The sequence below is a fragment of the Anolis sagrei genome, chromosome Y, assembly GCF_037176765.1.
Source record: "Anolis sagrei isolate rAnoSag1 chromosome Y, rAnoSag1.mat, whole genome shotgun sequence".
In the NCBI taxonomy this organism is placed as follows: domain Eukaryota; kingdom Metazoa; phylum Chordata; class Lepidosauria; order Squamata; family Dactyloidae; genus Anolis; species Anolis sagrei.
This window is the reverse complement of record NC_090035.1, coordinates 28,002,433-28,028,049: the sequence shown is the minus strand read 5'-3', so window position 1 is coordinate 28,028,049 and position 25,617 is coordinate 28,002,433. Positions and strand designations below refer to the sequence as shown.

The 25,617-nt window shown below is 41.3% G+C and overlaps 2 protein-coding genes across 2 annotated transcripts in view; one reads left to right on the top strand and one right to left on the bottom strand.

The window, feature by feature from the left end:
- The first annotated feature begins 413 nt into the window (after window positions 1-413).
- On the top strand, window positions 414-14,925 carry LOC137095570 (UPF0764 protein C16orf89 homolog). The gene is made up of 6 exons (XM_067462352.1): window positions 414-510; window positions 3,547-3,694; window positions 11,633-11,750; window positions 11,948-12,083; window positions 13,298-13,504; window positions 14,855-14,925. The coding sequence occupies exons 1-6, from the start codon at window positions 414-416 to the stop codon at window positions 14,923-14,925; spliced, it is 777 nt and encodes a 258-aa protein (XP_067318453.1).
- A 1,063-nt stretch (window positions 14,926-15,988) lies between these two features.
- The window catches only part of LOC137095569 (uncharacterized), a 99,029-nt gene continuing 89,400 nt past the window's right edge, over window positions 15,989-25,617 (bottom strand). Inside the window, exons 7-8 of the mRNA XM_067462351.1 lie at window positions 19,308-19,408; window positions 15,989-16,265 (exon numbers count right to left, since the gene is read on the bottom strand). Of these exons, the coding sequence (XP_067318452.1) occupies window positions 16,103-16,265; window positions 19,308-19,408 (264 nt within the window). The 3' untranslated portion in view covers window positions 15,989-16,102. The remainder of the gene's footprint in view (window positions 16,266-19,307; window positions 19,409-25,617) is intronic.

Genomic DNA, 25,617 nt, shown 5'->3' with positions numbered 1-25,617 from the left:
ATCAACAAGGTACCATTCTGGCGGGAAGGTAATGGTGCTCCATGCAGTCATGCTGGCCACATGACTTTGGAGGTGTCTATGGAAAATGCCAGTTCTTCGACTTAGAAATGGAGATGAGCACCAACCCCCGGAGTCGGACGCGACTGGACTTAATGTCAGGGGAAAACCTTTACCTTTACCTTTAATATCCAGTTCTTGGCAACCTAGGATTTATAGTATGCTTCGTATGCAAACAGTTGACACCCGGTAAATAAACTTCCAATGCCCCTTGCTGCCTTTGCTAATATTATGTATTATCCTTCTGTAAATGACCAGCCTATTTGAACAAAACCTTGGCAAAATGGGAGACAAAGCCCGGGTTGGAGCCGGATTAGAAACGTGTTGAACTTCTGGAGAAGAAGCTCTCTGCCGGGATGGAAGATGCCCGAAGTGCCTTGGAATTGGAAAATCCTGATTCTCATAAAAAGACATGTTATTTGGTTAGAAGAACTAGCTGTCGTTGGGGCAAAGGTACTGAGCATTGAGCGGTTGAAGAAAATGCATTTCTTTAATTTATTATGTTTGTTGATCTGCTTTGAAATTGGATTTTAACTGAGTTGTCTGAATCTTTCTCCTCTATTTTAGTATTTATTTCAGGAAGCTTTTGAATTTCAGTGGCTCTGAGGCTGAATGTCTCTTTAATTGTTTGCAAGCAGGATGTTCTCTGTGCCAATGCCTTGAAGATATTTGCATTGGACCTGAAGCACGCCCAGCTTGGATGCCTCCCATTAATTCCGCTCTTCAGCTGGAACTCTGTTTAGGACCCTAGAGTTGAAAGACACTCCCAAAGGGCATCCAGCCCAACCCTCTTCTTCCAGGCAACACAATTCAGATCTTAGAGTTGGAAAGGACACTCAAGGATCATTCAGTCCAAACCCATTCTGTCAGGAAGGCACCATCAAAGCCCTCCCAACAGATGGTCATCCAGCTTCTGCTTCAAACCACTGCACCACACTTTATGAAATCTTTTCCCCACTTTTTCCTACCTATTCTTCTTTCCTTTCTCCTATTCTCTTTCCTTCTTTGTTCCTACCTAGAGTTCTTTCCTCCTTTTCTCTTTCCCCCCTCTTCTTCTCCCTACCTATCTTTCTTTCTCTTCTTTCCTTCATTCCCTGTTTCCTACCTACTTCCTTTTCTTCTTCTATCTTCCCCCCCTAACTTTCTTTCTCCCTTTCTTCTCTCCCTTCCCTCTCATATTTCCTTCCTTCCTTCCTTACCTTCCAACTCTGTTTCCTACCTCCTTTTCTTTCTAACTTTTTCTTTCTTTCTCCCCTCCATCCTTCCTATGTTTGGGAGGGAGAAAGAGGGCCCTTTCCTTCCTTTCCTTTCCCTTCCCTTCCTTCCGTAATATACCTGTGCCTTGTGTTGCATGGGAAAGCTGGGAGAGAAGACTGATGATGATGATGATAATGATGATGATGATGATGATTATTATTATTATTGTGCCATGTCCTGGGAGTTATAATTTCCCAAGGTCCATACCCTTCTCCTGGTGCATTTAGTGTGGGATGAATGCCCTTGATATCGAGCAGCTTTTAGGAGGATCTCCCCAGCCGAGGAGATCCTGAGGACCACACCAAAGAGAGTCCTTGAACCTTGGTGAGGCCAGCGAAGCCAATTTCAGCAGCAAAAATAATTAAAATAATAAATCCTCACCAAAGCGGAAGAAGTTCAGCGACTGAGGTGTCTTTATTAGCGATTCAGCATTGTAGGAATAATTCCACTACAAGCATGCTGCTAAAGAATTTACAAGCATATTTATAGAGAAAACACAGTAAAACCTTTTGAATTTCCCACCCGCCCCTCTCCGCCCGGCTTCATGCTGATTGTTTGACAGCTCGAACAGCTGGGAGGAGGCTTGGTGGCCCCCCTTGCTCTGGGCCAATCAGCGAGTTCCTCCGCCTCTGGAAGATGGACGAATCAGAAGCAAGAAGGCGGACCGACCACGGACAATGGGGGAAATGATGGCATTATGGATTGCCAGCCAGCTGGAATGTGAGGCTTTGTTTTGGCTGGCAAGGTACGACCTCCATAAACAAAGGCTTTCCTGTCCTTGATGGGTTTTGGTGAGGGAAAGAAACAGGATCAGGGCAGCGGACCTCGGGGGGGGGGGGGGATCAACGCTGCCCTTTGTAGAATCAATTATAATGTCTGTATCCAAATAGACTTCCTCATCTCGCCAGACCAACTCAGAGAGCGAGACAAGGGAAATCATAAATGGCTTTTTTTGTCCATGCTGATGAGTTAATCAAAAAAGAAGTTTCGAGGGAGGCAGGGGTTCTCCCTCGAGCATTTCAACAGTCCTGGGTCACATTTTCTAGGGCAAAAGGCAAAGGGGAAAGGCAATATTTCATAGCAAGATACATACATTCAAATCATAAGCATCCATAGCAACAAAAACCCCATCTTTGTCCCACATTCCCAGTATATTTAATAAGAGAATTAATTTTCATGAAGAAGCCTGAAGTCCAATGTTTTAAAAGGTCTTTGAGGAAAGTTCACGAGGGAGATAGTATGTACTGAAGTCCAAGACATGCAGGCAGAGAGTCCATGATCATTGGGAAGGCTGGCAGATGAAACCCCAGCTGTGCTGCAACTGATTCACGCTTTTGGAAACTACAACTCTCACAAAGGGCAGAAGTCCCAAGATCCAGCCATTTCCCAAAAGCCTCATGGGATCGTTGTTGTTAGTGCCTTGGCAATGTGACCAAGACTTAACCCATGTTGTGTAGTCTGGTGCCCTTGCCCTTTGCAGAACTATAAGTCACTATCCCTTACTTTGGGGGGGGGGGATGCTCGACATCACCCTTGTGCCCCACTTTAAATGCCATAGTTCCCTCCTGGGAGTTATAGTTTCCTAAGGTCCATACCCTTCCCTGGTTGCATCTACACTGTGGAATGGATGCAACCCTGTCTCCATGAGATGGTCTTGGGAATTCCAATTTCCCAAGGTCCACGAACCTTCTCTGGGTGCATCTACACTGTGGAATGAATGCAGCTGGACCTTACTTTAAATACCATAGCTCCATACTATACAGTCCTGGGAGTTATAGTTTTCCAAGCTCCACACCCTTCTCTGTGGGGCAGGCAAGAGAAAGAGAGAGGGGGGGCAGTGCCCAGTGATTGTAGTGTAATGGCGAATCTACTGAAAGAATACTGAGCACAACTGAGTAACATGGATACATTTAACAATGTGATAAAGGTAGGGAAATCACCCGTTTCATTTCATGAGCTCTACCAAAGACTTCCCTTCTTCAATGTGATGAAATCCTTAGTTTGGGGAACCCCTTGGTCTAGTACAGTGGTTTTCAACCTGGGGTCCCCAGATGTTTTTAGCCTACATCTCCCAGAAATCACAGCCAGTTTACCAGCTGTTAGGATTTCTGGGAGTTGAAGGCCAAAAACATCTGGGAACCCCAGGTTGAGAACCACTGGTCTAGTACTTAGGCTACTCCGCTCTAGTTCTTCTCTCCTTTTTAATATTCCTATTCATTGCTTGATTTGCAGAATGGGCCCAGGTTTTGCGTCTCAGCTTCTGGAAGGTCCCAGAGCGCTTTGAGCGGCTCGACTATGCGGTCGCTTTCACCCCAACAAACGGCTCCTGCCTGGTTTTAGAAGAGATCGATGTGTGCCTTTCTTTCCTCTTAGGATCCTGGTAGGGATTTCCTCCCCTCTCCTTCCCATCTGAATGTGAGTCCTTGCCATCCTCTTTTGAGCGTTGGACCTGGGTTCTTATTCCAGGTGAGGTCATTCCGAAGCAGAATAGAGCAGGGCTGTGACTTCATAGAATCACATTGGCCTTTTTAGCTACTGTCAATCCATAGTTTCTATTACATCCCCCAGCCACATCACCTAGAATATCAAGGCAGACAATCTACAATATCTGCTTTTAACTGGGTTATCTGAGTCCACACTGCCATATAATTCAGTTCAATGTGGATTTTACACAGCCGTGTGGAAGGGGCCTCAATCTAGACCAGGCATGGACAAACCTCAGCCCTCCAGGTGTTTTGGACTCCAACTCCCACAATTCTAGACACTAGAATCCTGTGTCTGAATTGGCCTTTTTAGCAGCTGCATCACAAGCTTGGGTCACGTTCAGCGTGTGGTCCTCTAAAACTCCCAGATCCCTTTCATAGGTGTGTGTGTGTATAAAGCTACTGTCAACCCATAGCCTATATTACTTTCCTCAATCTATACACGAGACTCCTAGGTAAAGGTTTTCTCCTGACATTAAGTACAGTTGTTTCTGACTCTGGGGGTTGGTGCTCATCTCCATTTCTAAGCTAAAGAGCTGATGTTTTCTGTAGACATCTTCAAGATCATGTGGCCAGCATGACTACATGGAGCGCTATTACTTTCCCGTTGGAGCGGTACCTATTGGTCTACTCACATTTGCATATTTTTTTTAAAATAATTTTTATTAAGGTATATTCATACAGGTATATGGGTAAAAAAGAGAGGGGGGGTATGAAGAGGTTAGGTAGGGCTAGGTTTGTTGGTAGGATAGTTTGGGTTGGGTCAAGGGGTGAGAAAGTGAGTTAGGGAGAGAGGAGGGGGAGTAGAGGGGGTCAGGGGGGAGGGGGTAGGGGTAGGGGGTGTGGGGGGGTGAGAGGGTCTTTTGACTTCCATAATCTCCTTCTCTTTGGTTCTGTCTTTTTATTTTCTTCCTTCTTCTGTCGAGTTCATTCTTCCTCCTTTTTTTGTATCTTTCTTTTCTTGTTCTTCTATTAGGTATTCCTCATATGGCTTCCAATCCGTTCTCCTCATTGGTTTTCCATATGAATCTTTTAATGCAAACGTCAATTTATCCATATCTTTGATTTCATTCATCTTACTTATCCATTCCTCTTTGGTGGCTATTTCTTTCTGTTTCCATTTTTTTGCCAGAACTATTCTTGCAGCTGTAACACAGTAGTTAAATAAAATGTCCTTGTTTTGATTTAATTCCAATTCCTTATCCGTTATTCCCAGTAGGAAATATTCTGGCTTCATATGTATCCTTGTTTTTAAGATCTTTTCGCATTCTTGATTTATCATTTTCCAATATGTGTTAATCATGGGGCATGTCCACCAGGCATGGTAGAACGTTCCGGTGTGAAGTTCACATTTCCAGCACTTATTTCTTGCGGTGTTATACATCAGGCCTAATTTTTGTGGGGTCATGTACCACCTGTTAAACATCTTTAGCCAGTTCTCTTGTATATCAGTCGAGTAAGTATACCTAATCTTTTTTTTCCAGATTTCTTCCCATTCTTTATATTGTATTTGTCTTCCTATATTTTTGGCCCATTTAGTCATACATTCTTTTATTATTTCTTTCTCGGTAGCCCATTCTAATAATTTGTTATATATTATTGTTATGTTTTTCTTCTTTTTTCCTAAGATTTTGTCCCACATATCATCCTTTATCATGAAGCCTACTTTTCTGTCTAGGTTATAGTATTCTTTGAGTTGTATATACTGGAACCATGATACCTTTGTAACTTGAATATTTAACTCCTCTCTCGTCTTAAGCTGTAGTTCATTGTTTTCTTTCTTTAGTACATCTTTGTATGTTGGCCAATTAGTCCATCCCAGCAGTCTTCTTTGTTTCGCTTCTAATGGTGACGCCCATAATGGAGTTTTAGAGTACATTCTTGTTTTGTATTTATTCCAAATTTTTATTAGTGCAGTTCTAATGAAATGATTATTAAAATTCTTTTCTTTTAATGTTTGGTTATACCATAAATACGAATGCCAACCAAATCTAAGGTCGAAACCTTCAATTGTTAAAGTTCTTTCTTTTTTCAATGAGATCCATTCTTTTACCCATGAGAGTGCGCTTGCTTCATAATATAATTTTAAATCAGGTAGACCCATTCCTCCTCTAGTTCTTTGATCTATCATATTTATATGTTTGATCCTTGGTTTCTTACCATTCCATATGAATTTTGAGATCTCTTTTTTCCAATTGTCCAATAATTTGTTATTTCTAATTATAGGTATATTTTGAAAAAGGTAAAGCATTTTTGGAAGAATATTCATTTTTATTGTTGCAATTTTCCCCAATAATGATAAATTTAGATGTTTCCAATTATTCAAATCTTTCTTTATTTCAGCCCACTTAGCTTCATAATTATTTTTTAGTAGTTGAGAGTTTTTTGCCGTTAACCAAATTCCTAGGTATTTCATTTTTGTGCAGGTTTGGACTCCTGACATCTCTTCCAATATTCTTTGCTTTTCCTTGGACATATTTTTTGTTAATATCTTTGTCTTTCCCTTGTTCATTCTAAATCCTGCCACCTTTCCGAATTCTTCAATAACCTTCAGCCAGTTTAGTATGTTTTCTTTTGGATCTTCCATTATGCAGATCAGATCGTCCGCATATGCCCTATATTTGTATTTTTGTTTACCAATATTCAGTCCCTGGAGTTGTTCATTTCCTTTGATGTTTCTCAATAATATTTCCAATGACATGATGAAAATGAGGGGTGATAAGGGACACCCCTGCCTTGTACCTCTCTTAATTGTAATTTCTTCGGATGGCATTCCATTCACCCAAATTGTCGCTTTTTGCTCGTTATATATTGCGTTAATTGCATTTTGGAAATTGTACCCAATATCTAATTCTTTGAATATAGTTTTAAAGAAATTCCAATTTAGATTATCAAAAGCCTTCTCGGCGTCAATCGTCATTAGGGCCAATTCTTTTTCGTGGTGTGTCTCATAATATTCAATTACGTTCAATATGTTTCTTATATTTTCTTTTATATGTCGTTCTGGTAGGAAACCCACTTGATCTTCATCTATCCAATTCGCCAAGAAGGTTTTGAGTCTTTCCCCCAGTATATATGAAAAAATTTTATAATCCAGATTAAGAAGTGATATGGGTCTGTAGTTTTTGATGTTTGTTTCATCTGTACTTTCTTTATGTATGAGTGTTATATTTGCCTTCTTCCAAGTCTCCGGGATGCTCTGGTCTGTCATGATCTTATTCATCAAAATTTTCAGGTATGGAGTGATCTCCTCCATCATTGTCTTGTAAAAAATAGCTGTGAAGCCATCAGGGCCCGGGGCTTTTGACGGCTTCAGCTTCCTTATTGCCTTCTGTATCTCTTCAGTTGTTATTTCCTTATTTAGAATTTCTCTCTGGTGGTCAGTTATTTTTTCCAGTTTTTGCCTGCCGATATATTCTGTTATCTCGTCTATTCCAGTCAGATCTTCTGCATACAGGTCTTTGTAGAAATCATGAAAATCATTCCCTATTTCTTGGTCCGTTGTACTTAGTTTATTGTTTGTAATGATTTTTGTAATTTGATTTGCTTGTTTCTTCTTTCTCAGCTTTCTTGATAACCATTTCCCAGGTTTGTTCGCATTTTGGAATTCTTTCTGTTTTAAGAATTTTAAATTCTTTGCCCATTGATCTAATTCTAGATGGTGTTTTTGTTTTTTTATTTCTACAATCTGGCTCTTAATTTGCTCATCTTTTGGGTTTTTTTTAATTTATTCTCTGTTTCTTCTAATTTCTTATCGATTCTATTCATTTCTTGTCTTCTTATTTTGTTTTTGAGTGCTTGTTGCTGAATGAAGTTCCCCCTCATTACCGCTTTACACGTGTCCCACAGAATCTCTACTTTTATCTCTTGTGTGTTATTGATTTCAAAAAATTCTTTAATTAACTTTTTATTTTTCACAATATCGTCTTCTGTTTTTAGGAGGTTGTCATCCAATCTCCATCTTTTCGGGGTCTGCCTCTTATTTATAGTCATCTCTAGAGCCCCATGATCTGATAATTCTCTTGGTAATATCTTTATATCTGCAATTTTGGGTGTTAATGTTTTTGACATCCAAATCATGTCTATTCTAGACCAGCTTTGGTGTCTATGGGAATAGAAGCTAAAATCTTTTTTGTTTCCATTGTGGATTCGCCATGCATCTTCTAAGTCGAATTCTCCTTTTAATTTCAAAAAATTTTGGGGTAGTGTACTTATACTATCTTTTCCGTATTTTTTTGCGATTTTTGTCTTATCTAGATATTTATCTATTACACCATTGAAGTCTCCCATGATAATCAAATGATCAAATTCTATGTCTTCAATTTTGTTTTTAAGTTCCGAGGCAAATTTACATTTTGGGCCGTTTGGGGCGTATATATTGCAAATTAGTAGGCTTTGTTCCTCTTGTTTTATTAATATTCCTACAATCCTGCCTTCTACATCTTTGAAGGCTAGTTCTGCTCTTAGATAATCTTTAACATAAATTACTACCCCTTTTTTCTTTTCCAATGTAGAGGAGTAAAAAACTTTGCCTAATTTCTCATTGGTGAGATGGGCCACATGTCTGTGGGAAATGTGTGTTTCCTGCAATGCTACTAAGTCGTAGTTTCCTTTCTTAATTTGATTAAATATTTTTTTCCTTTTAGCAGAAGAATTCAGACCATTCACATTTAAAGAGATACATTTTATTTGTTTAGTTAATTCCTTCACTTTCTGATTCTCGTGGTTCTTCTGACTCATCTTCAGTTGTCTCGGTTCTGTCACGATCAAGTACTTGTTGTCTTAGGGCCTTCATCATCACCTCCGGAGATGAGAAGCGTCTTTTCTTGTTTTTTCTTCCTGTGGAGTTGCGTTTTGTAGGTGAGTCCTCCTTTTCTTTTCTCAGATCCTTGTAGAACTGTTGTGCTTTATCTTCAGAGGTCAGCCATAGTTTTTTCCCGTTGTAAGTCACCATCAGACCTTCTACTTTCTCCCAACGAAATCTTATTTGTCTTCTTTTCAATTCCTCAGTTAGGAAGAAATACTTCCTTCTTCTACCTAGAATTGATTGAGGGAATTCCTTCAATATTATTACTCTCTTGTCTTTATAAAGTATTGGCGTTCTGCTTTTCTCTTTCAGAATGTCATCACGAGTCTTCCTTCTCACAAAATTCACTATGGTGTCTCTTGGGGTGTTGTTTCTTTTGGAGAAATTCGTAGTTACCCTGAACACTCTGTCAATCTCCTTGTCCGCATCTCCTTGTTCTAGTTGGAGCAGTGTAGCGACCAAATTTATTACTATTTGTCTAATATCTTCCTTGGTTTCTTCCACGATGTTCCTAAATCGTAATTGGAATTCCATCTCTTTTAATTCTTGTCTCTCTTGTTCTTCTTCCATTCTTAAACTCTTTGTTTCTATCTTTTTTTGTGATTCTTCTATTTTTGCTTTATCAGTCTTTATCTCCTTGATCTCCTTGTGTATTTGTTTCATCTCTTCTTTGACTGATCCTATTTCTACATTTAGTTCTTTGTTCATTCTTAACATGTCTTCTCTGAATATCTTCTGTTGTTCTTCCTGTTTTGTCGTATTCTTTTCAAAATCCTTTTGTAAACTATCCTGTTTCTCTGATATTTTTTGGATTTCCTTTAGTAATTGGCTTAATATGCTTTCTTCTGCACCTGAGGCTTTTCTTTGTTGTTGTTGTCCCTTCAGCTCCTTTACTTCTTTCGCTTCTTTCAACTCCTTTTCCATTTTAGCTTTCGTTGTCGTCATCTTTCTTCTAGGTTTTCTTCTTATGCTGTGGAGAGTATGCCTTGATTTTTATTTCTTATATTTTATTTCGTTTTACAAACTCTAGTTTTCTAATCTTCTTATCTTTTTAAATTTATTTATCTGTTTATTTGTTTATTTTTTTATTATTATTATTGTTATTTTATTATTATTTTATTATTTTTTATTATTATTGTGTTCTTCTTTTCGTCAATTGTCTTCTCCTTTTTCAAGGTTCCACCTTTCCACTTTTCTTTCACTTCGTGGTATTTTAGTTTCTTTCCTTTCCTTGTTTAACCTTCTTTCTTTCTTATCCTCTTGGATTTCGCCTCTCTATAGGTCTTTTGCTTATTCCACTTCCGCAATTTTCTCTTCAGCTCCTCTTGAATTCGTCACTCTTTGTGTTCCTAGTTCTATGTCTCTCTGTCTCTTCTGCTTCCGCCCTTCTTCGTCTAAGTCCCGTTTCTTCTCGCGCTCTCTCGCGCGCTTATCTTGTCTTCTCGTTTCCCCCTTCCTTTTTCTCGCGTTCTTTTCTCAGCCTCGCGGTTTCTTCTTCCGATCTCCTCCGCGTGGATCTCTTTCTCCTCCCTCTCTCTGCTTTTTCCACCGATGCTCCTTTGTTTGTGGGAAGGGCCAGAGTCGAAGACACAACAATCCCTGCTTCAAGGTCAGTAGGTTCTTTACTCTGCCATGCAAAGTCTTTGGCTTCTGGTTTAGTTGATTATATTATTTATTATTGTTATTATTAATCTTGTCTCTTTCAATTATTTACCCGTTGTTCTTTAGAAAAGCCAAAGAGCCGGGAGTTAGTTAAAGTAATATAATGTCTTGAATGTCTTAAATTGTCTAAATTGTCTTAAATTGCTTTAAAATTGCTTTAAAATTGTCCTGAGTTGCCTTAAGTCCTGGGTTGATACATATATTGTCTTCTCTCCTTTTTTCTTTTCCAAATCAGCTGCTTCTAATCCCAGTTGGTTCAAATCCCATGCAATATAAAGTTCTGTCTTTAAGATTGTGCACCTCTTTTCCTTCTTTACTTTACTTTCCTTTCCCCCCCAATGGATCGGGAGCGATAAAGGAATTTGATTTCTTTGCTTAGCTTCTCTATTTCATCCGCGAACTCTTATCTTGGAGGTAAGAGTTATTCACCATCGAGAAATTGATTATTTCTTTGGGAACTTACGTTTCCTTGTAGCTGGTCTCCTTCTCCAGCATTCGTTTTCAATTCTTCTTTATTTCTTAAAAAGTGAGCAGGGCTGGCATTAATTGTTGGCCTGTCGGCCGGCTTCCCGTCTCCTCAGTCCGCTTACCGCAGCGTTTTTACCGGGCCCACTCGGCCCCTGCCCTTGAGGGGAAGGGGTCTTATGAGGCCGTCGGTTACTGCTGCCAGGTCTAGCGACCCCCAGGACCTCGATCCATCCCAGGGATGGGGGCGTAATCGCCCTCCGACTGAAGGAGCGGTTGGCACTCTTGGAGCTCTCAGAGCACCCGTCCTGCCGCCATCGTGGCTCACCCGGAAGTCCACATTTGCATATTTTTGAACTGTTAGGTTGGCAGAAGCTGGGGCTGACAGCAGAAGCTCAAGCCGCTCCCCGGATTTGAACCTGCAGCCTTTCTGTCAACAAGCTCAGCGGTTTAACCCACTGCACCACCAGGGGCTCCACACACACACACACACACACACATAGATGTAGATATTGATATAGATATAGAAATACGTATAGAGCTACTGTCAACCCATTGCCTATATTACTTCCCTCAATCTATACACAAGGATCCTAGGTTTGCATTGACCTTTTTTGCTTCTGCATCACACACTTGGCTCATCCTCAGCTTGTGGTTCACTAAGGCCCCTTTTACACTGCCATATAAAATTCAGATCATTTGCGTTGAACTGGATTATATGGCAGTGTAGACTCATATAATCCAGTTCAAAGCAGAGAGTGGATTATCTGCTTTGATAATCTGGATTATATGGCAGTGTAGAAGGGACCTAAAACTCTTTTCCCAGGTGTTTTTAACTGAAAAAGTACAGTTCCTCTCACCTGACCACAAACGTGTGCCTAACTCCATCCTTTTTGCATAGGAAGGATGACTGGGAGCCTTGCCTCGTCCCCCAAAAGTGCAGCCGCCTTATGACCCAAACCCACTGCTCTGATTATTCATTGTCCCACCAGATCTTCAACTTCCTTTTTGCAGAAATGGTAAGACGTTACACCTACATAGGAAGAAGAAAGGAGAAGGACAAACCTTCCCATTCCCTGGGTGCATCTACACTGCAGGATTAATGCAGTTTGACACCACTTGAATGGCCCTGACTCAATGCTATGGTCTGTTTGGCTCAAGATCTTGCCAAACTGCAAGCCGTTCATGGCTTCCTTCCTATCCCTTCTGTGCCTAGAAAAGATGTCGGAACCCCTTGTTCCTCAACGCCAGATTTTATAGGAACGTCTTGTGCCGTTTGATGATGCAGGAAAACCTTCATCCCCAAAAGAACGCGCTTCTGAATGCTACGGGAGACCTCTTTACGGAAAACAGTGAGTCAGTTGGTTTTAAAAGGATGTCATGTAACTTTCCATGGATGCCATGTCATATTTCTTGGCTGTTTTGGAATGAGAGGTTTGTCGCCTTTGATGGGCAACCCCTGCCCTTGGTTGGCAGGTCCCCCAGTATGGATACTGGGCCCTGCAAAACGACCATTGGAGATCCAAAAAAGACATTATAGCCCAAGAATGGGCAAATGCAGGTGAGAGAGCTGTATTAACCCCCCCCCAAAAAAAAAGAAAAGAAAAGAAAAGAAAAAGAGTTGCATCCCCGCCCTCAAAGAATCCTATTCATTAGGGTAGTTGTCGTGTGCCTTCACATCATATTCTCAAGTTACCCTTTCAAAGGGTTTTCTCTGCAAGAGGCTGAGAGAGTGTAACCTGCCTAATAGGTTTGAATGGCGATTCGAATCCAGGTCCCTTGAATCATGATCCAAACTTCAAATCAATTTGCCATGCTGGTTCCTCGGAGAGGCCTTTTGTTTTGGCAAAAGGTCTTTGCACTTGTGCAATTCGGCTGGAGGACGATCCGGTTTTGGCATCGGAATTTCGTTGCGTACCCAGATCCATTTTTCTGGAGCCTCCTGAAAATCGGCTAATGAAAATATCTGCTTTCAGCTAGGCAGCCAAAAGATCTTGGAAGGTCCTGCCAACTGGAGGCAGTGGGGAACTTACAAGGCTCCCCTTTCCATTCCTGGAATCCTTTCCTTACTTCCTTTCAAGGGAACCTGGGTTTGAGGAACGCGGTTAAGGAAGCACCATTCCTGGGACCTTTTCCTTTCTGCCTTTCAAGGGAGCCTGGGTTTCAGCAAGGGGGTGAAGGAAGCAGTTCGTAAGACACATCACAGTGTTCAGATTCAGATTGGACCAACAGGCAGGGCTCACAGAGAAACGCCGAGCGAGCAACACGTGGCAGCCTCTTCTCACGCGTGATGCCGAAGCTGCCATGTGGTCCCGTAACGGATGGAAAACATGATGGCTGGGCCCTTACCGTTACGGCCATCCAGCCAAGCCAAACATGCCAGATTGGCCAAAGGGAACTAACCACTCTGAATTTGTGCACAAGCATAGTACTTTGGGGGATAAAAAGGTAAAGATAAAGGTTTCCCCTTGACATTGAGTCTAGCCATATCTAACAATTTCTGCCTTTGATCCCTTTCTCTTTGGCCACCAATGCTATGGATATCCTTCTTTTGTCTTCTCCGCAGTTATGTTTTGCGGCTTGGCGGGGTTCTCCAACTTCTACAAGCCGGAATGGCTGGACCGTATCCTCAGCTGGCAGCTCCCAGAAAAGGGATGTTTTTGGATGTATGGTGAGTGGGCAAGATATTTGGGGTGTATTCATAAGATCGTGGAGTCGGAAGGGACCTCTTGGGGCCATCTAGTCCAACCCTTTGCTCAACGCAGCATCTCCAGCAGGGAAGTTTCAACTCAGGTCTGAAAGATGTCTGCAAAAAGAGATCCAGACAATGGTTCCTTTTGCAGAACCACTTATTATCCAAAAGTCTGTTCTAAAAAGTTCAGCCAAAATGTGTCCTCCTGGAACTTCAGACTGGACTGGGGTCTACGGCATTGGAGTACAAATCTGCTTCAAAAGGGGCATCTCCACTGTACAATGAATACTATTTGAAACCACTGAACTGCCATGACTCCATGCTCTGCAATCCTGGGAGTTGCAGTTTAGCAGAAAAGGCTGAAAGCCATGCAAAACTAGAACTACCAGGGTTCCAAAACTTTGGGCCAAGGCAGCTCAAGTGGGATTAAACCATATTCATTCTATGGTGGAGGCACACCTCAGTATAGTTATACAAAGACCATCAGAAAACACAGTCTTTTCTGTTGATCATGAATGTTCTGTGTGGGAAGATTGGCCCAATATCTGACACCTTCTCGCGACCCCCCCCCCCCCCCCAGGAGTCCCAACCTCCAAGTTGAGAAACAATGTCATATAGAGTAACATTACTCTTTACATTTTTTTGAAAGGTGTAGGATTATAATCTCATTGTACCCACTGAACTCAATAAGGATTTAATTTGGAGAAGCAAAACCCAGCATTGTCCTTTAAGTTCTTGCTTTGTGCAGTTGGTTCTCTTCCTTCCTGGATAGTATTTTCATCCTGCTTTTCCTCCCCAATGAGCTCAAGGCCCTTCTTGGTTTGCCTCCATCCTGCTTTACTCCCGTAGCAACCCTGCAAGGTAGGCCAGAGCAGAAAGATAGGCTCATTAAGGCACCGTCTGCCTTAATGAGCCTTTCCGGTCTCCCTTCAGAAGATCCTCCTCCAAATGTGGAAGACCCCGTCCACAAACCACAAAGAATGAAGAGAACAGAGAAATTTAATAAAGGTAGAAGGAATTGGCTTGCATGTGTGGTTGTGTATTTGAGGTGGTATGTTTTGGACGCAGCTCGCTCGCTCTATCTATATTTCTCCCTTATTAACGGCCTTCAATTGGACTTCTGGCAACCCCATAAATGAGGCTTCTAATGATACCAACTGCCCTGGCAGCTCTTGCAAAGCTTGGTTTGCTTTTGGGCCCATTCATTTCTCTTTCTGGTGTCCCCAGACCTCTCCTTCCATACTGTTGTTCAAATGAGTCGATTCTTGTCCTCTTCCCTTCCTTTGCTGTCCAACGATCTCTGTGTTTATATGTGGCTTGCTTGGCTTATTATTCTCCCAACAACCCTGTAAAGTAGGACACCCTGAGGATCAGCGAGGACAGTGTTCAATAATGTATCTGATCCCAAATTATTATTTTTTCCTTTGACAGGTGGATGTTCTTCCCATAACACAGCTGTGGCTGTGGCTGCAATTGGGGGATTCCTTTACTATGGTTTTTGATGCCCAGTTCGACTCTTTCAGACATTCCTCATCCTCCTTCTCTACTTCTCTTTCTTCTCCTCTTCCTCCTCCCCTCCTCAATCTTCTTGCTTCTCCACTTCTTCCTAATCTACTTCTCTTCCTCCTCCTTACTCTTCCACTGCAGCTCCTTTTACCTTTTCCTCATTCTTTTCTTCCTTTAATCTTTTTTCTCTTGTTCTCTTCCTCCTCCCTCGTCTTTTCTCTTGTTCCTCCTCCCTCTTCTCCTATTCCTCCTTCTCCCCACTCTTTTCTCTTTTCCTCTTCCCCTATAGTTCCTTATTCTCTTCCTCCTCACTCTTCTTTTCATCTTTTTTCTCTTTGCCTTCTCTCCCTTACCCTTCTTCTCCTCCTGCTTCTCTTCTTGTTCTCCTTTACTGTTCTCTTGCTCCTTCCTCTTCTCCTATTCCTCCTTCTCCCCTCTTTTCCCCTGTAGTTCCTTATTCTCTTCCTCCCCTCACTTTCTTCTCCTTTTTTCTCTTTGCCTTCTCTTCTTGTTCTCTTTTCCTCTTCTCTTGCTCCTTCCTCTTCTCCTATTCCTCCTTCTCCTTACTGCTCTTTTTCTCTAAGGAAGAATCCCAATGTCAAATGTCACGATCGAGAAAGTAAAAAATATGTACATTATTTAAATGTATTATTTATTTAAAACTTTTGTATCCCGATCTTCCATACTTCCGTAGAGGGACTCAGACACTCCCTACAATATTCATGGAAACTAATCTTTGTCAATAGGAGCTTAGTGAATCTAGTGATGTGAGATGGCCATCTGTTGGGAGGGCTTTGATTGTATTTCCCTCCATGGCAGGGGGTTGGACTTGATGACCCTTAGGGGTCTCTTCCAACTCAAGGATTCTCTGGTGGTGTTTAAGCAGAGGCTGGGTGGCCATCTGTCGGGAGGGTTTGGATGGTGTCTTCCTGCCTGGCCAAAATGGGTTGGACTGGATGGCCTTTGGGGTTGTCTCTTCCAACTCTAGGATTCCATCTTATCAAAACTGGGAAAACTTTGATTCCAGGAAATAATGGAAAAATACACAAACACACACACTTTAGTAGTGCAATAGATCTTTATTGACAGGGCGCAGGCACCTGAGTCAAGGATGGGCCCCAAACTGAGAGATTCCAGATGGCCAGGTTGGTGGGAAGACAGGCAAAAGGTCATCTAAACTTGATAGCACTTTAAGTGCCATTGCTCAACAGCACGAAATCCAGGGAGTTGCCATTTTGCAAGGGCCTTCGTTGCCCAAAATCCCAGGATTGCAAAGCCTTGAGCCCTGGTGGTTGAAGTGGGATCAAACTGGATTAATTTCGTAGTGTAGATGCACCTGGATTAGAGAAGGCAAAACGTATATGCAGTCAAAGGGAAGCAATTGCCATGCTGTTCCTGACATGTCTAAATCAGGGGCTTCTCGTCGATACCAGGCAAGATTCTGGAAAAGATAGTTAAGGAAGTGGTCTGCAAACACTTAGAAACAAATGCGGTCATCACTAATAGTCAACATGGATTTATCAAAAACAAGTCATGCCAGAATAATCTGATCTCTTTTTTCGATAGAGTTACAAGCTGGATAGATGCAGGGAATGCCGTGGATGTGGCGTACCTGGATTTCAGTAAGGCCTTCGACAAGGTCCCCCATGACCTTCTGGCAAAGAAACTAGTCCAATGTGGGCTAGGCAAAACTACGGTGAGGTGGATCTGTAATTGGTTAAATGGACGAGCGGAGTGCCGCAGGGTTCCGTCCTGGGCCCGGTCCTGTTCAACATCTTTATTAACGACTTAGATGAAGGGCTAGAAGGCAGGATCATCAAGTTTGCAGACAACACCAAACTGGGAGGGATAGCCAATACTCCAGAGGACAGGAGCAGGATTCAAAACGAACTTGACAGATTAGAGAGATGGGCCAAAACTAACAAAATGAAATTCAACAGTGACAAATGCAAGATACTCCATTTTGGCAGAAAAAATGAAATGCAAAGATACAGAATGGGGGATAATGCCTGGCTCAAGAGCAGTACGTGTGAAAAAGATCTTGGAGTCCTCGTGAACAACAAGTTAAACATGAGCCAACAATGTGATGTGGCAGCAAAAAAAAGCCAATGGGATTTTGGCCTGCATCAATAGGAGCATAGTGTCTAGATCTAGGGAAGTAATGCTACCCTCTATTCCGCTTTGGTTAGACCACAACTGGAATATTGTGTCCAATTCTGGGAACCACAATTCAAGAGAGATATAGACAAGCTGGAATGTGTCCAGAGGAGGGCGACTAAAATGATCAAAGGTCTGGAGAACAAGCCCTACGAGGAGCGGCTTAGGGAACTGGGCATGTTTAGCCTGAAGAAGAGAAGGCTGAGAGGAGATATGATAGCCATGTATAAATATGTGAGAGGAAGCCACAGGGAGGAGGAAGCAAGCTTGTTTTCTACTTCCTTGGAGACTAGGATGCGGAACAATGGCTTCAAACTATAAGAGAGGAGATTCCATCTGAACATTAGGAAGAACTTCCAGACTGTGAGAGCCATTCAGCAGTGGAACTCTCTGCCCCAGAGTGTGGTGGAGGCTCCTTCTTTGGAAGCTATTAAGCAGAGGCTGGATGGCCATCTGTCAGGGAGATTTGAATGCAATATTCCTGCTTCCTGGCAGGGGGTTGGACTGGATGGCCCATGAGGTCTCTTCCAACTCTTTGATTCTATGATTCTAAGATTCCCCCCTTGACTCTTCTTATATCCTACGTTTTATTCTTGGGTTGGTTCATCTCTAGCCACCTTCATCACAAACATGGTTGTTAACAGACTTTCTTCTCTTAATTAAAAATGTATCAATTTGAGTGGTAATTGCTGTGACTCAATCAACAAATTGTGCAAATCATTAAAGGTATAACAGTCCCTATACCTGAACAGCACCAACACTCCACTTCTGTAGGAATTACACCTCTCCGAAGGTTTTTAAATAGAGGTTAGATGGCTATCTATTGAGAAGGCTGTACACTGTCTTCTTTGTTGTTGTTCACCACCCCGAGTCGCCTCCGGGCTGAGAGGGGCGGTCAATAAATGCAATAAATAAATAAATAAATAAATAAATAAATTGTGCCATGCTGCCTGGCTGAAGGGGATGGACTAGATGCCCTTTGAGGGTCCATTCCAGTGAAGTCTCCTTCCCTGGAAGTTATTGAACTAAGGCTGGATGGCAATCTGTCATGACAGATTTGACTGGTTAAAGGGGTTGGACTAGATGCTCTTTGGGGGTTCCTTCCAGTGGAGTCTCCTTCTCTGGAAGTTACTGAACTGAGGCTGGATGGCCATCTGTCAGGAGGGCTTTGATTGTGCCTTCCTGGCTGACTGAAAGGTGCTAACTAGATGCCCTTTGGGGGTCCCTTCCAGTGGAATCTCCTTCTCTGGAGCTTTTTGATCTGAGGCTGGATGGTCATCTGTTGAGAGGGCTTTGATTATGCCTTCCTGCCTGGCTGAAGGGAGCTGGACTAAATGCCCTTTGGGGATCTCTTCCAGTGGAATCTCCTTCTCTTGAGCTTTTTGATCTGAGGCTGGATGGCCATCTGTTGAGAGGACGTTGATTGTGTCTTCCTGCCTGGCTGAAGGGAGCTGGACTAAATGCCCTTTGGGGGTCCTTTCCAGTGGAGTCTCCTTCTCTGGAGTTTTTGAACTGAGGTTGGATGGCCATCAGTTCAAAAATCTGTGTCTTCCTGCCTGATCGAAGGAGGCTGGACTAGATGCCCTTTGAGGGTCTCTTCTAATCCGGACATCCGAAACTTCCAAAATGCTCCAGATGTATGACTGAGATTATGATCCCTTTGGCGGCTCAATGGATACAAACTTGGCTTTATGCAGAAAATGATTAAAAATACGATGTCTAACATTAACCTCCACACGATGCATGCAAGGTGTATTCTGCAACAGAGATGAATTTTGTGTTCGGACCTGGATATGCAAAAAAGTCCGAAATCCAAGAGGGGAAAAATCCAAAATCCCAAACACTTTTGCTCCGAAGATACGAGATGCTCAAACCACATTCTATTTTAATGCCCGCAATAGTTTGGATTGCAATAAAATCCACAATATAAGAGATACTCAACTAATAACAGTTATAATCATAATAACAGATGTTCCCCAGGTATGCTAACATTTCAGATAGGTCCCAGTGTGCCAACTTAAGAGAAGCAATTTCCATCCACTAATATCAGGAAGTGGTTGCCAAGATCAGAGTTTGTGAAGGCCAAACTTTTTCCGGACGATAGCTCCCAGAATCCCCCAGCTTAAAAGGAGGTCTCATATGGAAGATATGAAGAAATGTGGAAGAAAAGGGGAGCTATGAGGCAACCCCATTTGTCGCAAAGAGAAGTATCCCTCCTTACCTTCGCCAGGAGAGTTTGTGTTGTATGGCGCTGTTGTTGGGCTCCACGTGCCGAGCAAACTTCAAGTTGTTGATGGTGTATTCGTGGCCGCAGTAGACTTTCTGGGAAAGAGGAAAACAATGGGTCCAAACTCCAGGAAAAGAGAACCCACTTAAGCATTAGGAAGCACTTCCTGACAGACTTTCTCAACAATGAAGGGTTCTATTGCCTTGGATTGTGTTTGAGTCTCCTTTTCTCAAGGTCTTTAAATGGAGACTGGTTGGCCATCTGTAGGGAGGGCTTGGATGGTGTCTTCCTGCCCGACAGAAGGGGGTTGAACCGGATGGCCTTTGGGTGCCCCTTCCAACTCTACTGAAATATAATCTATTTGCCTTGTAATCTATTTGAGTTGCTTTCTCTGGAGGTTTTTCAGCAGATGCTGGATGCTCATCTGTTGGGAGGACTTTGGCTGTGCTTTTCCTGCCTGGCAGAAGGGGATTGGACTGCATGGCCTTTGGAGGTCTCTTCCAACTCTAAGATTCTATTATTATTATTATTATTATTATTATTATTGACACAAAAGCACATTATGTCACAGCAAATGAGATCTATATGCTGGATTTTGTATCACAAAATCACAAGTCAACACTTCCCAAGCGTCTAAAACTGTGATGTATTTTCAAATGATGCACACAGATCCAAGTAAGGTGGCCTTTTGCAGCTGACAGATTGTGATTTGTTTATTATTATTATTATTATTATTATTATTATTATTATTTAATGTATTATTGTTACTCAAGGATTCTGTTGTTGCTGTTGCTGCTGTTGTTGTTGTTGTTATTATTATTATTATTACTACTACTAGCCGTTCCCTGCCACGCGTTGCTGTGGCCCACATGGAGATTCTGTGAGGGAGGTTTGGCCCAATTCTATCGTTGGTGGGGTTCAGAATGCTCTGTGATTGTAGGTGAACTATAAATCCCAGCAACTACTACTCCCAAATGTCAAGATTCTATTTTCCCCAAACTCCACCAGTGTTCACATTTGGGCATATTGAGTTTTCGTGTAGTTTGGTCCAGATCGAACATTGTTTGAGTGCACAGTGATCTCTGGATGTAGGTGAACTACAACTCCAAAACCAAAGGACACTTCTCACCAAACCCTTCCAGTATTTTCTATTGGTCATGGGAGAACTGTGTGCCAAGTTTGGTTCAATGCCATCGTTGGTGGGGTTCAGAATGCTCTTTGATTGTAGGTGAACTGTAAATCCTAGCAACGACAACTCCCAAAATCATTTTTTGAATGAAGGACATACATTGGGTTGTTAGGTGTCTTGTGTCCAAATTTGGTGCCAATTCGTCCGGTGGTTTTTGAGTTCTGTTAATCCCACAAACAAACATTACATTTTTATTTATATATAGACTAGCTGTACCCTGCCACCCGTTGCTGTGGCCCTCAGATAAGAGAGGAATTCCAGTTGAAGCAATAGACAGAAGGGACAGATGGAAGGGACATTGATAGATGGAACAGAAGGTAGATGGGTAGAACATAGATAGGTTGGTAGGTAGTAGGTAGATAGATATGTAGATGGAGTGATTGATAGATTGAAGGATGGATGCACATACAGACAGACAAAAGGGGTTGGACTGGATGGCCTCTGGGACTCCCTTCCAACTGGTTGACCATCTGTCGGGAGGGCTTTGATGGTGTCTTCCTTTACTGTAAAATGAGGTTGGTCTGAGTGGCCTTTGGGGCCCCTTCCTATACCTCAAAGGGTTTACTGCGCCCGTCCTTCCGTGCATGGCATCAAAGGGCCCCTTCCCTGGCGATCCCGCTTCCTCCCCGGCCTCCCTCCTAGCTACTCGTTGCTGTGGCCTAGCTTGGTGATATGGAAAATATTTGAAAAATAAACAACTAAATACTTTTTAAATTAAAATACTAACAGTAAAATATTTGAAAGTTAATTAAGTATTTTTAGATTTAAATTTTGTAAAGGTAAACAATTAAATATTTTAAAATTAAAACATTAAAATTAAATAATTTAAAATTAAATAATTATTTTAAAATCAAATTATTAAGTAATTAAATATTTCATAATTAAACCAAATAAAATACATTAAAATAAAGTATTATGAAATGTAAATATTAAATATGTATAAATTATAATATTAAAATTAAAGGAATATTAAAATTAAACACTTTTATATTTTAAATTTGAAATATTAAAATAAAATAATGTAATGTAAATAATAATTTTTGAAATCAAAATATGTAAATGAAATATTTTAGAACTAAAGAATTAAATATTTTATAATGAAAATATTAAAATATGTTTAAATTAAACAAATATTTTAAACTTAAAATATCTAAATGAAGTATTCAAAAGTTAGATATTTTTAAATGAAAATAATTAAATATTTTAAAATTAAATAAGTATTTTATAATTAACATGTTATCAAAAATATTTTGAAAGGGTAATATAAATTTATAGATATACCAGCTGTACCCAGCCACGCGTTGCTGTGGCTCATTGTGGAGAAATGGGAAAGAAAGAAAAGAGGAAGAACTGGTTTCTAAGCTATCAATACACAACGAAAGTGACAAAGTGTCAACCTAAGATAGGCCCATTTCAGTCTCCTTGAGGCCAATATGGATGTGTGGTAGGGCCCTCGGCTACCAAGTCCACACTGCCATATAACCCAGTTCAAAGATATTATATAGGTATTATTATTGTTGTTGTCTTTATAGACATATAGATATTATTATATCTCTCCCACCTTATCCATGTCTAGCATTACTTTTTAACTTTAATTACATTTGGCCCAGCCATAGATTTTTATTGTGTGTTGTATTACTGTCATTGTCATTGTAATTTATTTAATTGTTTACTGTTGTTGTTATTGCTTGTATTGATGTATTGTGGGCTCGGCCTCATGTAAGCCGCACCGAGTCCCTTGAGGAGATGGTAGCGGGGTATAAATAAAGATTATTATTATTATTATTATTGGCATATAGATATTATTATTATAGACACAAATATTATTATTAAAGCTATATAGGTAGTATTATAGATGTTATTTATGAATTTCATATCAAAAGCATTGCACAAATTAGTATAAAACTGATTAAAAATAGAAGGAGCATAGGGCTCAATATCTTTTGAGCAAAAACAGGCAACAGATGTATGGATTACAGACCTATAGATATTATAGGCATATAGATGTTATTATTTTATTGTTATTTTTATAGATATTATATAGCTATTATTATTATAGATGTATACATATTATTATACGTATATTATTATTATTATTATAGACATAGATATTATAGGCATATAGGTATTATTGTTATAAATGTTCAGATATTTTTGACAGACAGATATTATAATTATAGACATATGGATGTTATTATAGACCCGTAGATATTATTATAGGCATATAGACATTATTACAGACATATAGATATTATGATGTTGTTGTTCATTCATTCAGTCGTCTACGACTCTTCGTGACCTCATGGACCAGCCCACGCCAGAGCTCCCTGTCGGCCGTCACCACCCCCAGCTCCTTCAAGGTCAGTCCAGTCACTTCAAGGATGCCGTCCATTCATCTTGCCCTTGGTCGGCCCCTCTTCCTTTTACCTTCCACTTTCCCCAGCATAATTGTCTTCTCTAGGCTTTGCTGTCTCCTCATGATGTGGCCAAAGTACTTCAACTTTGTCTCTTCCCTCCAGTGAGCAGTCGGGCTTTATTTCCTGGAGGATGGACTGGTTGGATCTTCTCGCAGTCCAAGGCACTCTCAGCAGTTTCCTCCAGCACCACAGCTCAAAAGCATCAATCTTCCTTTGCTCAGCCTTCCTTAAGGTCCAGCTCTCACATCCGTAGATATTATGATAGAAATGTAGATATTATTGTTAAAGACATATAGATATCATATATATATATATATTATTATAGATTGATAGATATTATTATGATAGATATATAGATATTATTATTGTAGATATAGCCCAGGGTTGTTATAAAATAAAAATGGATGGTCATCTTTTGGGAGTGTTTGGATTCTGCCTTCCTGGACAGCCTTTGCAAACTCCCAGAGCGTGTGCCTTTTTGCCCCTTCTTTGAATACTGGACTTCATTTCCCAGAATTCCTTCCCATAACTCAGTATGGGTGAGGTTTCTGGGCACACACACACACACACACACAGAATCCCTCCGGAGGCAGCGAGGCAAGAAGGAAAGGGAAGGAAAGGGAAGGAAAGGAAAGAAGGAAGATTCTATCTCTCTCTGTCCCCCCCCCCCCCTCTCTCAATCCTTTGGGAAGAGAGGCAGGGGTAGCCAGAGGGATAGATTGGCTACCTTTCCCTCTCTTGTGCCGCCTCTCTCTCTCTCTCTCTCTCTTTCTCTCTCTCAGCGGTTGGTTTTTTTTCCCTCGGGCAGGAGCCAGGGCGGGGGAGGGGGTTCTTTTAACACAGGTTCTATATAGGCATTTAGCCTTGTGGGGGATAAGTTCTTTCCAGTTAATTATTATTACTATTTTTTTGAGTGGAGAACATAAATTGGACTGTTAGGTGTCTTGTGTCCAAATTTGGTGCCAATTGCCCCAGTGGTTTTTGAGTTCTGTGAATAGCACAAACGAACATTACATTTTTATTGCCAATTGCCAATTATTACATAGCTGTATGGATTCGTTGGGCCAGTTCAATTTTTTGTAGTTCTTTGGGATAGATTTTTATGTGTCATATCATTGACTTAAAGCCTATTATAGTCACAAATTATAGCCTATTATAGTCGCAAATCTCATTAGGCGCACTTTAAACTATGTCCACCGGGGGAGGGGGACAACAGCCTTGCAAACACTACTTTACCCCTTTGTCAGGGAACTGCCAGAAGGCTAAACGGAGGGCTGCACAAACACAATGAGGACCAAGTACCAAAAGCACAATAATTCCAATTAAATAGCTCAGGGGAAGATCTCAGGGGCTCACATGTCTTTACACTAATGCACAGAGCATGGGAAATAAACAAGACGAACTTCAACTTTTAGCACAACACCACAAATATGATATCATAGGCATCAATGAAATCTGATGGGATGACTCCTATCGCTGGAATGTAGACATTGAGGGCTATAACCTCTTTCACAGTAACCGAACAAAGGGGAGAGGAGCTGGAGTAGCCTTATATGTCAAAAGCTTTTATGCTGCAAAAGAGATGCAAGAGAGCATTCCGGGAAACCAGCTTGAAAGCATCTGGATAAGAATCAAGAGAACTGGGACTCAAAAAGATGTCATTGTAGGTGTCTACGACAGACGACCAAGCCAGGAGGAAGAACTTGATGGTCTTCTGCCAACAGTTGACAAACAGGCACAGAAAAGAGATGTAGTAGTCATGGGCAATTTCAACTATCCCGATATTTGCTGGAAAACTCGGCCAAGAGTTAAAGGTCCAACAAATTCCTCGCTTGCCTTGCAGACAATTTCATGGTCCAGAAGTTAGAAGAGGCAACAAGGGGATTGGCTACTCTTGATCTCATCCTAACAAATGCGGAGGACCTGATCAATGCGGTTGAAGTTGTCGGATCCTTAGGGGCAAGTGACCATGTGCTCCTGCAATTTGAGGTACAAAGGAAGGCCGAAACTAAGACAAGTCAAACCCGCATTTTGGACTTTAGGAGAGCTGATTTCTGAAAAATGAAGGAAACTCTGAGCAGCATTCCGTGGACACAGATACTAAAAGATAAGGGAGTTACGGATGGATGGGAATTTCTCAAGAGTGAAATATTCAAGGCACAATTGCAAACTGTGCCAACAAAGAGAAAAAAATAGCACAAGTGCAAAGAAGCCAGAATGGACGTCCAAAGAACTTCTAACTGTGCTAAAACACAAAAGAGACATGCACAGGAAATGGAAAAAGGGAGAAATCACCAAAGAAGAATTCAAACATATAGCCAACACCTGTAGGGAAAAGGTCCGCAAGGCTAAAGCACAAAACAAGCTCAGGCTTGCCAGGGACATTAAAAACAATAAAAAGGGATTCTTTTCTTATGTCAGTAGAAAAAGGAAAAACAAGGAGGCGATAGGGCCTCTTCGAGGAGAAGATGGGGCAATGCTGATAGGGGGTAGGGAAAAGGCAGAACAATGCCTTCTTTGCCTCGGTCTTCTCACAAAAAGAAAGTCATCTTCAACCTCAGCAAGATGGAGTGGATGAGGGATTAGAGGACATCCAACCCCAAATTGGGAAACAAGTCGTCCAGGAATACCTGGCTGCTCTAAATGAGTTCAAGTGTCCAGGGCCAGATCAACTACACCCAAGAGTACTGAAGGAACT

Coding starts and splice junctions, on each gene's coding strand:
- LOC137095570 (XM_067462352.1), top strand. CDS start 414: ATGGAAGATGCCCGAAGTGCCTTGGAATTGGAAAATCCTGATTCTCAT. Junction 3,695..11,632: donor TCTTTCCTCTTAGGATCCTG/GTAGGGATTTCC, acceptor CTTTTTGCATAG/GAAGGATGACTGGGAGCCTT. Junction 13,505..14,854: donor TGCTCAACGCAGCATCTCCA/GCAGGGAAGTTT, acceptor TTCCTTTGACAG/GTGGATGTTCTTCCCATAAC.